This window comes from Haliotis rubra, unplaced genomic scaffold (genome assembly GCF_003918875.1).
Source record: "Haliotis rubra isolate DU_JTF1 unplaced genomic scaffold, ASM391887v1 Scf66, whole genome shotgun sequence".
In the NCBI taxonomy this organism is placed as follows: Eukaryota; Metazoa; Mollusca; class Gastropoda; order Lepetellida; family Haliotidae; genus Haliotis; species Haliotis rubra.
Genome location: NW_025767368.1, coordinates 1,044,852 through 1,060,163, shown reverse-complemented (window position 1 = coordinate 1,060,163; position 15,312 = coordinate 1,044,852). Strand labels below are relative to the sequence as shown.

The following is a 15,312-nucleotide window of genomic DNA, read 5'->3' as shown; positions in this document are numbered from 1 at the left end:
CTGCAGTTAACCTATCATGCCATGACTAGTTATATTCAAATGAAAGAATATAATGGGTTTTTTAACTTCTTTTGAATAGCGTACATGCGAATTGTATCTTCCCTAGTCGCCAGTGTACAACACAATCCAGTCATTGATTCTAATACGGTTACATTCGATCATATGACCATGCAAGATATGCAACGTTGGCTTCAATGTGGCACTTACACATGTTCGTCTGGTCTGTTCATTGTCTTTATAATGCATTCAAACCCAGATTTTACGCGATGCCAGTTCTGGAATAAAATTTTGTCATTCTTTAATTTTTCAGATTTTTTTGGCTGAGCAGTAACTGGATATGTTGTGTGTGTGCTGCGTTTTCAAAGACATATAAGCATCAGTTACTTGTTGCTATGTTACATCTTGAGTTGACGCGTATTTAATACCTTGTCCGTATCCAACATTGACTGTTATGTGATGCAGTGATCCGCAAAGGTAATATTGTATTGTTTAATGAAAACGAACGAGGCCTGGTCGTCTTTTTCGGTTTATTCCGATGCAATATAGTTGGTAATATCAAACATTTGTACAATTTCCACATAATTATTGTGAGCGATGTTTACGTGCTGGAGACATCAGGAATGGGTTTCACACACTGTGCCCACCCACAGATAGCACTGATGAAGTAAACTGGAGTATTATGCTACTCTCAAAATTTAACGTCCATTGTGACTGTCTATACTCGTAGGACACTGTGGTGTCATTGTTTCAAACATCCAAACGTCGGGACACGCGGCATAGGAGAAAATCATCATTCAAGATGGCCGCCAGCAGCCATCTTAGAATAATACTCTTGATAATAGAAGCAGTATAATGTATACTCTAAGAGTTAGTTAAATTGTTTTATGCTTCATGAGAAGTAATTTTGACAAAGCAATTATTGTTTTATGAGCAAGTGTTAAGGAACACCCCATTTTGATCTTAACCAGCCCGACAGTCTATTTGTAATATTTAATGACCACTTTCCGCTGTTTCACTAATTGCCTGTCCCGAACCAAGTCAAAATTTGATTGTTTTCCTCTACGGTATAAATAGCCGAACCCTGACCGCAATATGGAATACGACCGAACCTTAAATAGAATTGTGTAACCAGCTTAGAATCCAGACAGACGAATGTGATCCGTTAAACTGTTCATGACTGAAAACGTACTGAGCGTCTGTCCACGTTTACATTTCACGCTGATGACGTATGTATTGTATTATATATATATACACTCACACACACCTACAAACAGCAATTACCTCGATATCTGGAAATATATTCATTTCCTACTGATTGATTGTACTACACATTTTAAACAACTGTATATATGCAACTGTCAAATAATAAATATGTACTAAATATGGAATTAAATAATAAAACGTTCGGTTTGTTTCTTATGTCCTATTCAGCCGGTGCAGGAAGACTGGATTAACTACATCGGCATTTAAAGTTTCGGAATGAACCATTTCAAATATAGAGAACAATGATTAAGCATATCTCAATAAGCCTCGGTAAAATACGTCAAGTTTCTTTGCAAAGTCAAGCGTGGCATGTTACATCCTAAACAGTGAATATCTGACTCATAGCGTTATTTCTAGTTATGGCCAGAGTGGCCCGATGTTCGGGTCTATTCCCCATAGAGTCCCGTGATGTCCACTCTGATGTCAGGGCTGAGGGTCAGGTGCTTGGACTCACACTGTCTGAAGAAGGTGAAGCTCCTTCCCTGGACTGCCCGCCATTTGTCCATGATGTTGTAAATGGCGCCGCCATCAACCATCACGCGGTCACAGTCGGAGTTGCCGTCCTCGATGTACATGGAGCGAAACGAAGCAAATGGGTAGTAGGCGGTGTTCTTGTACCGGATGTTGGACACTGTCAGGGTCGTCTCGTCCATTCCCACGTGAAGGTCAAGTCGGGCATATCCACCGTCATAGTAGTGCAAGTCCATGGACACGTCGTCTGTAAGAGACCGCAGGATGTCCACGCGATGAATAGGAGACGCCGGTCGGAAAGACGTGGGATCTGTTGTACCCAGAATCATGGACGAACCGAACGGAATCCAATCTAAACCGGCAGGGGGTAGCTGCAGCAGACGAGCGTTTCCGTCTTGATATAACACAAATACCTGTGCATATCCTTTCGCCCACGGCACCGGGCGCGAAATCCTGAAATAGTCGACGTCTGCCCACGTTTTTCCGCTGTCGAGATGTCGCATTTTCATTTTTTGAGGCTCACGCCACCAGAAATCAACATCTACACCTTCAATTACGAGTTCGTCACTTTTGTAGATAAAAAATGGCCTGTCGGGCTTCATGTAGCGTCTCTCCATCCGGAATTCTTCCACGTGCACCTCCACCGGAAAGAGAGTCAGTAAGGACAGCGACACATAGTTCTTCCGGAACTCGCTCCATGTGAAATCCGGAAAGTTCCAAACCACCTCCCTCTGTCCAGGAAGGAGATATTTGATGTCCAGGAGCGTCAGGTCCCTGTTTTTCCCTGTGTATGTAGCGTTTAGTAAAATTGCAAATTTCACTGGACGGATTTTCAGCACCATAATTGACCCTATCTCGGAGTCAATATGGCCACGGCTAGGGCCATCAAGGTCAAACTTGGCTTCCAAACCGGATGTTTGCATAATTTGTTTGTTGTTTCCAAACAACCTTAGCTCCGCTCCTTTGGTATACAGCTTCCCATGTTTTGCAGACAATTTAAAATCTTTAAAACTCCAGTGAACTGGCGGTAGAAAAGGGCAGTTGTTTTCATCCGGCTCTCGCCTGTTGGAGAATGAAGGGTACATCGGTAGAGTAGCTGTCAGAGTGTAGTTGGCGATGTTGGCCATGTATAGGGGAACGTGCACGTTGTCTTCTTCGGCACATTTGGTTATGTAGCTGCGCTGGGAGACGGTTGCGTTCCTTTTGTAGAGGTTGGGTTTGCCAAGCTTCTTCATGACTGACTCTGCCTGACAACGTAGCTTACAGTCAAAGACATCTTGAGTAAGGACGCTGTCCGATATCTGTAATTTCACGACGTCGACCTCGACACCATCTGGTGAACCACATACTATATTCATAGTGTGAACTCCGTGGTAAAGTCCGATTCCTTTCCCAATCTGTCCACTATTCCGGAAAACGTTCCATAAATGACCAAAATTGCTCTCATTTTTGGACATGAATGATCCAACAACAGTACGGTCAATTTTGATGGAGCATCTGTCTTGAAGTCCGTCATTCGAGAAGAGCACACCCGTCACGGTTACCCAGTTAAAGTCTTTTCGTAAGCAGAATGTCAGTGAAATGCTCTCTCCGTCTCCGAAATGCACAGTCCTCCCTGATGTGGAGTTTGAACGGGAATTGATTGTATGCTCTCCCTTTGAATTGGCAGCATGTAGAAGAAGAATCTTCCCCTGACATAGTAACCCAGTGCCGAGCAACACACACAACGCGGACACTAAACTGGACATCGTGCTTCAAGTACCTTTGTCTCTGTTACGCCTGACTGTCGTTGGATGAAGACACGACCCGCAGCTCAGGCATATAAGACAGTCTGTATCTTTTCATCTTTAATCACCCATATAATTACAGATGTAGTCCTCCGAGGTCGCACTAAACAATGCTATTCTCCCCGCCTCCCCGCTTCATCATCACCTGGAAGCCGCCACTTTGCGCTCTGGCTATTTGTAGATGGATACAGTGTTTTTTGTCCAGTAGAGGGCGGCTGATTAGGCTCCAGCGACTGAAGTGGAAGCTTTCTAATTAACTGTGTTGTGTAGCTCGTTTTGTTCTTTTCGTTGTTCGCCTTAAAAGAGCAATAAGTTAAAAGAAACAGTTCCTTTAGTTTAATGGTCCTCACTAACCCGTAAGAGGCAAAACCAACTTGTTTATCAGGGCTTTGTAGGGGAGATTAAAATGATTTACTCATGACGTCACGACAGAGCCGTCCCCCTTTCGCCAGCCACTCGTCAGTGTACTCCGGCCGATAGGTAAATACCTGCGCTGGTAGGGCGACAAGTGTTTCAAGCTGGGCCACCCCTGCGACGCACTGCAGAATTTCAAAGATCCTCTTTTTCAGTAAACTTTCAATTTGAAACTTGTTTAACTGACGTCTTCTATATAGTACTCTATCACGATCCCTTTTCCGCTTTCAGAAAGCCAGTCCCACAACTACCGCTGTGTTGCCTAATCACATAACTGCACGCTGCACGCTGTGGGCATAACGCCTTCAGATTGAATATATTTTCTACGCTGTAATTGTTATTCTGAAATATGCTTCGTATACAGCTCACGGAACTCACATGGACACAACTCGGTGTCCATGCAATAGAGACGGAGAAAGCATATTTATAGACTTGCACAAGTGACTAATGCAGTACATTTTTATTTAAATAATTATTTCTAGAATATATAAATAATAACAAGTTGCCCTCATAAAGACTTGCGTCCTTAGACCTACTGTCCGCATGCCCGTTATATGGATAGAATAACTAAATACCCATGGATCATTCAATACAGCCTTGGAGCAAGGCTAGAAGGGTATCGTGTTGACAATACGTGAATTCGTTACTGTAACGGAATATTTCGTAATTTAGTGTGTATTCCGCGACAATTTGCGTTGGGAATATTCGGGCAGGGACTGATAAACGTGCCAGTTGTCACTTACGTGTTGTGAAACCACCTGAACTGTTGACGCAGGTCGGAAGAACGGATGTTCGATATTCAACCATAGCGACATGGAGAATATAAACCTCAGGGTCTGTTGGTATCAAATATTTGAACATGAGTTTTAAACGCCGACATGTAGACAGTACATCTAACCAGCTTCAGGTATAGAGAGATTAATCATGGCGATCAACGTATTGTAATGTAAATTAACTGAATCATATCTCGGCGGTGCCACTGAATCCCGTCCGAGCCACTCAATGATAAAACAACGTTTCCACAAGGGTATTTTACCTCGTCTTACATGATATACCTTAACACTGTTCGAGTTAAAGATGTTTCACCTGATATGTTCAGTATACAAGGTCAATACGGCCTAATACTGTCACTCTGGTTGTCTCGAACTAACTCGAGACAAAGGATAGCGTTTTTTACCTCACTGTGTGCATAGATGCATAAATTCATATTATTTTTAATATCCGTAAATCAGTCTAAATCGTTTAATATAAGATAATTCAGTCGACGGTACGATCACATTTCTTTTCGCCTGTTTAATGTTATTCATATACTTTATATGGCAAATCGCAGGTGACGTGAAGGGAACTGTATATTGTGGTTTCTGCACGAGAGTTGTAATTGAACGGTTGTACCTACATTAATATTCACAGCACAGACGGATTTGATGAGTTAAAAGTAGAGAGTAACCCCTTAGATCTCTCTGAAGTTTATTCAGAGTCATGTCTTTTCCAACTGCTAATCACACATGTAACTTCACATCTCACGTGCATTACTACGCACAATAAAAAAAATAACAATTTTGTGAAAAACATAACACTTTTAACAAGTTAATTGGGTTTTTCGATTTCACCCAGGGTGGTAAGTCTTTGTCAAACATTTGCCGCCCCACGTCACTGACGTGAGGTCTCTTTGTTGTGTTTTGGCGGTCAGGGATTACGCGGTAATGGAGCATTGCATGTGCGTATTCCGCAGGTGAATCTTTCTGTCAACAATCTAACCCAAGGGAGGTAACCCCGGATTAGACGTACGATGCCTTTGAGTGAGAGGGGTCGTGTAATATTGACTCCGATACTCAGCGTGTTTGTGTTGCGACTCGATATGTCCAAGGGTGAATGTGTACATCTACTAAATGAATTAACAAGTGTCCTTATCATCTCACACAGGGGTCGTGTGGCAGGTGCTCGGTACTGATGGTGATGTAGCAATATGATCGATGAGTGTAATACCGAGACCTGACCACGATCACGCACTGGTACAGCAATCCTCACTTTGTGTTACTCATTTCCATGCATGCGTGTTGCCATGAACGAGCGGTTGGTCGAAATAAATTCTGTCTTTGGTTATGACTACAGCTAATATGTCGTCACTTTTAACACATATGCAATAACTATGATAGGTAACAATCTGATTAAGTTAGATATGTAACTGTTAATACTATGTTGGTTTTGACAATGTTAATATATAATAATGAAAACGTGACAAGTTCTAAAGACTGGTAACATATATATAGACGTCACGTTGCTAATTTGAATATCGATACGAGGACGGTCGTTTGTGTAAACTGGAACTGTAATTTAGAACCGTTTTATGAACACTAATTGAGGAGTCAGCATGTCTAGAATAGACCGACTGACTGACTGAGTTTGATTTTACGCCGCTTTTAGCAATATTCCAGCAACATCACGGCGGGGGACACCAGAAATGGGCTTCACACATTGTACCCATGGTGGGATTCGAACCCGGGTCTTCGGCGTGACCAGCCAACGCTTTAACCACTAGGCTACCCCACCGCCCCGTCTAGAGTAGAACGGATTGGTAGTATATATACATTTTGGTAACTTATGTATCGTTTTCAAATGGAATTAAATATAAACTGTCTGTCTGCAGATCAGTAGCCTCAACATTGTTGCAATGGCTAGTTCGCTCATACAGATACGCACACACACACACACCTGCAAACATACGTGACTTAATGCACGGACTCGGAGGAGAATGGACGTGTAATGACAAGATTAACGTATTCCAATGTCACACGTGATACTGACTATGATCTTCCAATTCCATCCACACAGAGTGATATTAGTCCCAAAGATTGAGTCTGACAATCTGTTTCCGTGTCCTTGCACTCGTTGGTGCTGTCGTCACACCGAAGACCCGGGTTCGAATCCCCACATGGGTGCAATATGTGAAGCCCATTTCTGGTGTCTCCCGTCGTGATATTGCTGGAATATTGCTAAAAGCGGCGTAAAACTAAATTCACTCACTCACTCGTTGGACCTGTATCCTGTATTGTAACGGTCTCATTATTGTCTGTCTTATATTTTCACAAGCTCTACATTTGGCATATCTTCCTGTAACGTTTGTAGAGCATGATATATAGTTCAGTGATATAGAATATTTCGCATATTAGTGTTTGTATTTCCGACGTCCTTTTCAATTGCTCATCGACAATGTTCAAATATCAACACTGTTGCCTACTTTTTCCAGCTGTATGACTCCAATCTGTAAATATTCGAGACAACCAGACAATCTAGTGATTGATATCAAGAGCAACTTACTAACGCTTACTCTGGAAATATATAACAAATTAATCAGTTTGAACTGAAAAGGAGACCATTCGAAATGAGAGATTCATAACCTAGATAGAATCTAAGCTTGCTTCACTTAGGGCGTTTGCACAACAAACAGGGACAGTGCGACACACTACAACCACGTCAGTGAACGCGACCACCCGCTCCCTGTAGCTCTTGTTGCTGAAGACCACCTCCGTGGTGTAGTGGTTAGAGCGTCCGCCCAGAGAGAGAGGAAGGTCGCGGGTTCGATCCCCGACCACGTCATACCAAAAGACGTTAAAATAAGGTACTTGTTGGTCCCTGCCTGGTGCTCGGCATTAATGGGTACAACAAGGACTGGTCGGCTCAGAGTCAGTATAATGTGTCGGAGTGGGGTATTCATGCTTCTCTGCGGCATGGTATCTCAGTGGGCTAGCACTATAAAACCAGCTTAAGTCTGGGCTAGTACAAGCAGCCGCACATACACATACACACGCATGCACGTTGTCATATGAGCGAAATATTCTCGAGCACGACGTAAAACCCAATTTCACCTCACCTCACCTCTTGTTGCTGAAGACCAACTGTAACATAGATGTTCACAGGTCTAAACGACATGCTGCCTTTTAATGGAGGGAATTTAAATGAATTTGTTTGTTAATGAGTTATAGTTTGTGTGGCCCTGTACAAAGAAATATACTGGGGTGTTTTTAATGCCTTGATAAATCATTTCATTCGGAAATTATACCTACCAGATGTTCTCCTTAACCCAGTTATATTTTCTGCCTAATTTACATTTAAAGTCTATTATTATATTACTTGTCGGCCAGCAGTGATAAATAATCAGCGTTTTCTTCAATGTGTCTCTGATTGGTCTACACGTCAGAGTTGGTCGTGCTGTGGCAAGAAGACAGGTAATATATACAGTATTGTAACCTTGATCAAGTCCACGTTCTTCAGATATATTTTACATGATTTTCAATATCCCCCGGAAGCTGTGTAAAACAATAATCTGGTATCACTGGATAAACAATGGATGCCTTGATTCATGTGTCTGGTGTACTTAAACAGTGTCAACATTCACACCAAGAACACACGTGACATTGGCCTGGTAGCTGAGGACCGGAAGTCATGATGGAAGTCACGTGTTCTGATTGAATAATATCCGTGATGGAAGTGTACTCATGCTGGTATTATCCGTGGCCGGCAAAATGTTTCTTGTATTAGTCATGTTTAGGAATGTTTTACTGGTATCAGAGACCATATAATAATCTATTTTATGGTCTCTGCTGGTATTATTCTGCTGCTATTATTCTTGTTTGTGTGTGTTTGTTTTGCTGATATCATTCAACTCGGGAATGTTCATCCTAGATAATCTCCAGGGTATACGTTACGATCACTCTCCACTAGCGTATACCCTGGAGATTATCGAGGATGGGGAATGTTTTGCTGGTCATGAGATTTCTCTGTCGGAAGTGTTCATGACATTAGTGTTTTGATGATATCGGATATTCATGTTCCTAAGGCAGTGTGTTCATATTCTGCCAAAAGTTACACGTCTCTACGAGGTTTGTGGAATAATTCATGTCCTACAATTTCCATGCTCTTCAGGAAAACATTGGTATCGCTCTATTGTGGAACATGTCAGATGACGTCAAGGGCAGTATCTGCAGCAAGCTACAATGTTCTGAAGCTCACTTGAAATTTTGTAATTGTTAAAGAGCAAAGTTGTAAGAATTGAATATTAATGCTTTTTTCACAGAGGAGATCTGCGAAGCCACAGATGGAAAAACATGCCCAAATTGCCCTCTTCATTCTTACGGAATGATAGACATACTTACATCACATAGTCTTGCAGTCAGACCGTGAATGAATGGTTTTACGCCGCTTTTAGCAATATTTCAACAACATCACAACGAGGGGCACCAGAAATGTACTTCAAACATCGTCCCCGTGAGTGAGTGTGAGTTTAGTTTTACGCCGCATTCAGCAATATTCCAGCTATATGGCGGCGGTCTGTAAATGATCGAGTCTGGACCAGATAATCCAGTGATCAAAAGCATGAGCATCGATCTGCGCAATTGGGAACTGATGACATGTGTCAACCAAGCCAGCGAGCCTGACCACCCGATCCCGTTAGTCGCCTATTACAAGTATGGGTTACTGAAGGTTCATTCTAACCCGGACCTTCACGGGTACCCATGAAGCGAATCAAATCAGACCTTCGGCGTAAACCGCCTCAGAACAAGTAGAACTAGCTTGTCATAAGTGGCGACTAATGAGATTGGAACCAGCCTCGCTAACTTGGTTGATGTATGCCATCGTATCCCAGTTGAGCAGTTCGCTATTCATGATGTCAATCACTTTGTGATTGTCTGGTCGAGACTCTATTATTTACAGACCTCTGTCAGGTAGATGTAACATTGCTGGGGGCAGCGTACGTAAAGAATGGTTTAGACATTTACCATTCTGAAATCCGGTTTCAACGCTGACAAGCGTTAAGTCAGATCGAGTCTATCTGGGATTCGTAAGTGCTTGACGTTCCCAAGGGACGCAACTCTGCTGCACAACAAACTGCGGCGCTTTACATGATTGGTTGTAACTATCGGAATACAGGGGAATACAACAAACTGGAGACAAAAGTAAACCAAGCGAATGTATTCAAGCATCACAGTCAATACAATACAAGTACGAATATCCGAGGTAGATGACCCGACTTTAGAAGATGGCATGAAGTGCTATTACGTACTGCAATGGTCCAGAGATTGATCCAGATAAATAAATTGAATGTTTTGAGGTAAAACCCAACAAAAAGCAAGGGAATTTAAGAACAAACCACACACGATGCAGTTTTCACACAACACGGTCATGTTTTCGGTAATCCTTGGCAGTTTCCGTATGCAGTCATCTGAAGCCAAGGAGTTCCGAATGCGATTCAGTATATATACTTGGCTCGTTTTCCGCTACACATGCACTTCATCCGGAACCGGGCGGTGTCGAAGAGGCAGTAGCCCCCACACTCCTCACTGCAGCGTGTGTAGCACACTTCCACCTTGAAGGGGTTGTGCTCAGCTGGTGTCCATCGCCGGCTTTGTTTCTGGGATATGACGCCACCTTCACCTGTAACACACACACTGTGTTAAGTTCAAACTGACACTTGATATATCCACAGAACGGACAGAACTAGTTTAAATAATATTTCCAGTTTTTTCCTTTAACCCTGATAGGCTACCGGCCGTAAAGGCCCAGAACTATAAACAATAGTTGTGGGTCCTGATCAGAATGTGTAGGCCCTATTTTTTTAAATAATTGCTGAAAGCGGCATAAAACCAAATCACTCACATACTCACTCCTGGGTTGTATACTGAGAATTACAATATAGCGCAAACTAATCCAGAAATAATAAGATATAGTATTGTACAAGCGCATTGGTGAGGTTATAGATTGTGAAGTCCACAAACTTAAGATTTAATATTTATAATATAATTAGATATATTGACAGTCCCTAGGGGAGATTTAGTATGCCTTTTGTGGAGTCTTTAACACAATATGAGTGTCGCCCCCTTGATGTATGATTCAGACCAGTAGCATGTTACATAGCATCCCACGACTGACATACGGAGGATGTCTCGCGAGGGTCTCCACTGATGACAGAAAGTCTCCTCCACAACTGATGGCGACTGTAAATACGTTTGCGATGCTGGCGTGTTCGTTTTGATGTCCCTTAGGATAAGAAAATATAATTACCGGTGAAAATCCATCATTAAGCAATGCCAAGGTTGGCAAACCCAAGAGACGCTGTTTAAACATGATTAGACTTGATCTTGTGTGAATTCACATACGGTATGTTGTGTGTTACGGTTGTAGAATACTGACACGTCTTGTACTGTACAACACTGACTCTACTTTCATGTTCAGAAGACTTGGGCGTGAAACCTCCAGTGCCTTCAGCAAATGAGATTCTCACTCACCCGTCTACAGAACAAAGTTGCGATTGTGTACATACTGTTTCCTCTAGAAAACGCCACAGATGCGTATCTTTTCGAATGTCATAAATGGCTTTGTCTTTTAAGATGATTCGTCGTAAATTGTTAAGGAGTGTAGAAAAAACAAGCTTTCCCGTTTTGTGCTTTTATTGTTTGCGACGACTTCGACACTCAACTGTTACAGTCAACATCTGAGGAAAAAGATTTACTTTGACTTTTCATATATATACTCTTCAAAAAAAAAGAAACTTGACATACTGTTTTGAGTTTACTTACTGTGAGCATATAACTGATTCAAACATGACATCATTATTCAGCTACAGTAAAATCATCACTTTACAAATTTCCAAAACATGATTATCCAGAAAGTGTTTGGTAAAACCACAGAGGGCTATTAAAGCCACTTGGTCAGAGTAAAATGTCAGTATCTGGTGTGACCACCATGAGCATCGATAACAGCTTGGCAGCGGTGACCCATAGAAGAAAGGACGATGCCGAATGCTGTCTTGAGGAATGTTTTGATACACTTGCTGAAGGGCTGTGTTCAGTTCTTGTAGTGTCTGAGGTGGCGGATTACGCTGGCGCAAGCGTCGATCAAGAGTATCCCATAGATGTTCAATGGGGGACAAATCCGGTGATCGAGAAGGCCAAGGTAACAACTGAACATTGTTTTGCTGGAGGAAGACCTGTCAAACACGTGCAACGTGAGGTAGAGCATTGTCATGCTCCAAAGATAACGTTGATGTAGGGAACGACGTGAAGTTGAACTGGTCTTCTGGCAAAAAGTCTGGCTTTCCATAGCCAATTGCGCACTGTCTGGTCGGAGATTCGGAGATCTGGATTGATGTGGATGATGCGGCCGATGTGTTTGTATGAAGATGTCTCAACCTTATGTAGTGATCCTGGGCGGCGGTGGTAACTCCAGGTCGACCTGACCTGGGTCTGTCATTAACACTCCCAGTATTTTTGTATCGGATCCATAGGTTTGAGATGATCTGTCTGGACACGCTGAAGTGTCTGGACACGCTGAAGTGCCTTGCCACATCATGCTGCGATGTCCGTCCTTGTAAACGGCCGATGGCGTTGTGTCGTTGAGCATCCGCCAGTCTCTTCATTCTCTTGTCGTCCATAGTGGCATAAAGCAATGCATGTGGAGTACCATTGATGTGGCTTTTTAAAGCGTACAGTCATAGGCTTCAGCTCAGGGTGATACACAATTTCATGATGCTCGTGCATTCCATGTAGGGTGCGCTTTAGCGATTCCTTACAGACGTGAGTGTAACGTTACGTATTTGTTGAACGTTTCTTTTTTCAAACGTTTTGTCGTCGGCAGCCATTCCCCCACATGATGGGATTCAGCATGGATTGGTTTGTGTCAAATATTTTCCTAAAATTCAAATCTGTCCAATGTCAAGTTTCTGTTTTTGGAGATTATATATTCCACTATGGTATATCATTTCACTTTTAAGACCTTCTTCAAGTAAGAGTAGTTATAAGAATAATTAGAATTAGAATATCTCAGTCTCTATATGAAATATACCCTTGATGTGTGTCCGAGCTTCGGTCTCTGTTTCCTACCTTCTCAATAAAGAGATTATTGTTTCAAGCCAGACGTAGAAGGGCAAATTGGAGGAAATACGACTAAGTATATGTTTTAATCAGTTAGATGTGCATATCATCAGTATTGGAGATCACCAAAGCGCACTTACTCTACCCCCCTCTTCCCTCACGCACGCGCGTACACACACACACATACACACACAAAAAAAACAAAGCAAAAAAAAAAAACGCGCACGCACGCACACAGCCATCCACTTTCACCCTACAAATTGAACACTAATGTGACGTGATGAAGCGGAATAGCTGTGAGACGTCCCGCAGGTTTAATCAAACTGACGACACCTTCAAGTCCCTGGAGGGCCTCCTCTGCAAAATAGCGCTACTTCTTTTCTTGTTCCCGAACTGTGCTTGAAACTGCGATAATAAGTTAGGTTAGATTTTGTAAAGATTTTTTTCCCCGTGTTATTGGGTACTCGTATCAAGAGGGACATTAATACAACAAAAAAAACACATCGCCAACAAAACCGTGCATTTAACCAAGAATTGACCCAGGATAATCTCTCGTGCCTCGCCATCCAGGTCTGGGAATGAATGAGTGAGTGAGTATGGCTTTACGCAGCTTTATCAATATTTCAGCAATATCACGGTGGTGGAAATGGGCTTCACACATTGTACCAAGAAGGGAATTGAACCCACGTTACGAGTGAACGCTTTACCCAATAGGCTACCCCATCGCCCCTCCGAAGGCAGAAAGATATGTACAAGCAACATATAACATAAATATCAGTAAACTGACATATTTCGAATATATAGAAATATAGCTGGGAACAATTCCATCTCTATAAGAGCACTGGGTTTACTGACACTGCGCGTGCACGGCTCCACGTGAGTACTTTGTCAACATGCACGTGCTGTGAGGTTCTGGGGCCGTATCTATAAAAGTTCTCAGAAATTTCTTAAGAATACTCTTATGTCGCAAAAATTCTTACCTAGGACTTACACTTAAAAGTGGCCGCCATTTTGTAGAGTTATGAAAATTCTTAGGTAGACTGTGCGAGGACTTTCGCTCACTCTAAGACTACTCATAAGTGTAAAGAGGCTCTATAACTAGATCTTCAGAAAATTCTCAAACCTAGGACTAACTCTCACAAAATCCTCAGTATTTTCTATACTTAGGAGTAAAGTTCTTTTAATTGTGAGAACTTTAATAAATACGGCCCCTGGAGAAATAGGATTTAACGTCGCGCTCGTGACAGACGCGCTTATATGGCCACATGAACACACAAGGGTACATGAAGCAGCCGGGGATCAAACCGTCGACCTTCAGCTCTCCAGGCAGACATTTTGTCCACTAGACCACTGAGGCGTCGCACGTGCAAATGTTTGGAACAGTTACCAGCGACTTACCTGTGTTGAGCAGGGAGAAGAGGAGGCAGACGACAGAGATATAGGATACCTTCATGTCAGTGACAGTCTGAAACAGAATAAGTGAGATTTTTGTAACGCACCATGACCGAGGAGACATCTTGTTCTCTATGATACCTGTATACGTGAATATCTGAAGACACATGCTCGAGAGGTCGCGCCAGGTGAATTTTGTAACCGACCAATCAACGTCAAGGCTTAATACATTCTCTGTAGCCATGACCGAAGGATTCAGACAAGCAAATATCTTCTTTCGGGGTCTGGGAAATGAATAGGAACTTCCGAATGCAGGCCGAAGTTGTGTATTATGGAAAATCTACATATCCAGACGTTTCTGAGCGCGGTTCCACCAACAGTCAAAAGTGGACTGGTTGGTTAGTTTGTTGTTAAACACTGCACTCATCAATATTCCAGCTATATGGCCGCCGTCTGTAAATAATCGAGTCTGGACCAGTGATTAACAGCATGAGCATCGATCTACGCAGTTAGGATACGATGAGATGTGCCAATCAAGTCAGCTAGCCTGACCACCGGGTCCCGTTAGTGGCCTCTTACGACAAGCATGGGTTACTGAAGACCAATTGTAACCCGTACCTTCACGGGACGTCATATGTGGAAATATCGCGGGTTTGTTTGTCTAATGGCGGCTGTTTTGAAGAACCGGCCAAAGTGTGCACTAAGTAACTGCAAGGTGCGACGTGGCCGGTTGCATCACCGTACCTTGACACGTGACCAGTGATCATGCTGTCAACCATTTGTCAATCCTCGATCACTGTAGACACCATCCTCGATCACTGTAGACACCATCCTCTTCTGGGTTTCTCTATGATAAAGTAGCGCGCAGTACCTTCCACAATGTCCCACATCTCAAAAGGTTCATCACTCCATACGGTCCTCTAGAAATACGTAACAAAATATCCCCACAATGTCGCATGCCTTACACCAGGTACATCAAGTTTCCAGTTTAACATGCTAGTCAACGACAACTACATTGTGCACTGAGAGGACATATATTCTCAACTAAGTGACCGCCTCCGTGGTGTAGTGGTTAAAGCGTCCGCCCGGAGAGCGGAAGGAGAGCGGAAGGTCGCGGG

The 15,312-nt window shown here is 42.8% G+C and overlaps 2 protein-coding genes across 2 annotated transcripts in view; both read right to left on the bottom strand.

Annotated features, from left to right (window-relative positions):
• Positions 1 to 513: 513 nt before the first annotated feature.
• LOC124257416 lies at positions 514 to 4,074 on the bottom strand. Its single transcript, XM_046691463.1, has one exon. It carries the CDS (start codon positions 3,480 to 3,482, stop codon positions 1,650 to 1,652), a length of 1,833 nt encoding a protein of 610 aa, XP_046547419.1. The 5' UTR covers positions 3,483 to 4,074; the 3' UTR covers positions 514 to 1,649.
• A 5,816-nt stretch (positions 4,075 to 9,890) lies between these two features.
• Positions 9,891 to 15,312, bottom strand: part of LOC124257418 — a 32,013-nt gene continuing 26,591 nt past the window's right edge. The window contains exons 2-3 of the mRNA XM_046691466.1: positions 14,201 to 14,267; positions 9,891 to 10,367 (exon numbers count right to left, since the gene is read on the bottom strand). Of these exons, the coding sequence (XP_046547422.1) occupies positions 10,183 to 10,367; positions 14,201 to 14,267 (252 nt within the window). The 3' untranslated portion in view covers positions 9,891 to 10,182. The remainder of the gene's footprint in view (positions 10,368 to 14,200; positions 14,268 to 15,312) is intronic.

What these genes read in the sequence shown, in the direction of transcription:
- LOC124257416 (XM_046691463.1), bottom strand. Translation starts at nt 3,482, where the DNA reads ATGTCCAGTTTAGTGTCCGCGTTGTGTGTGTTGCTCGGCACTGGGTTA.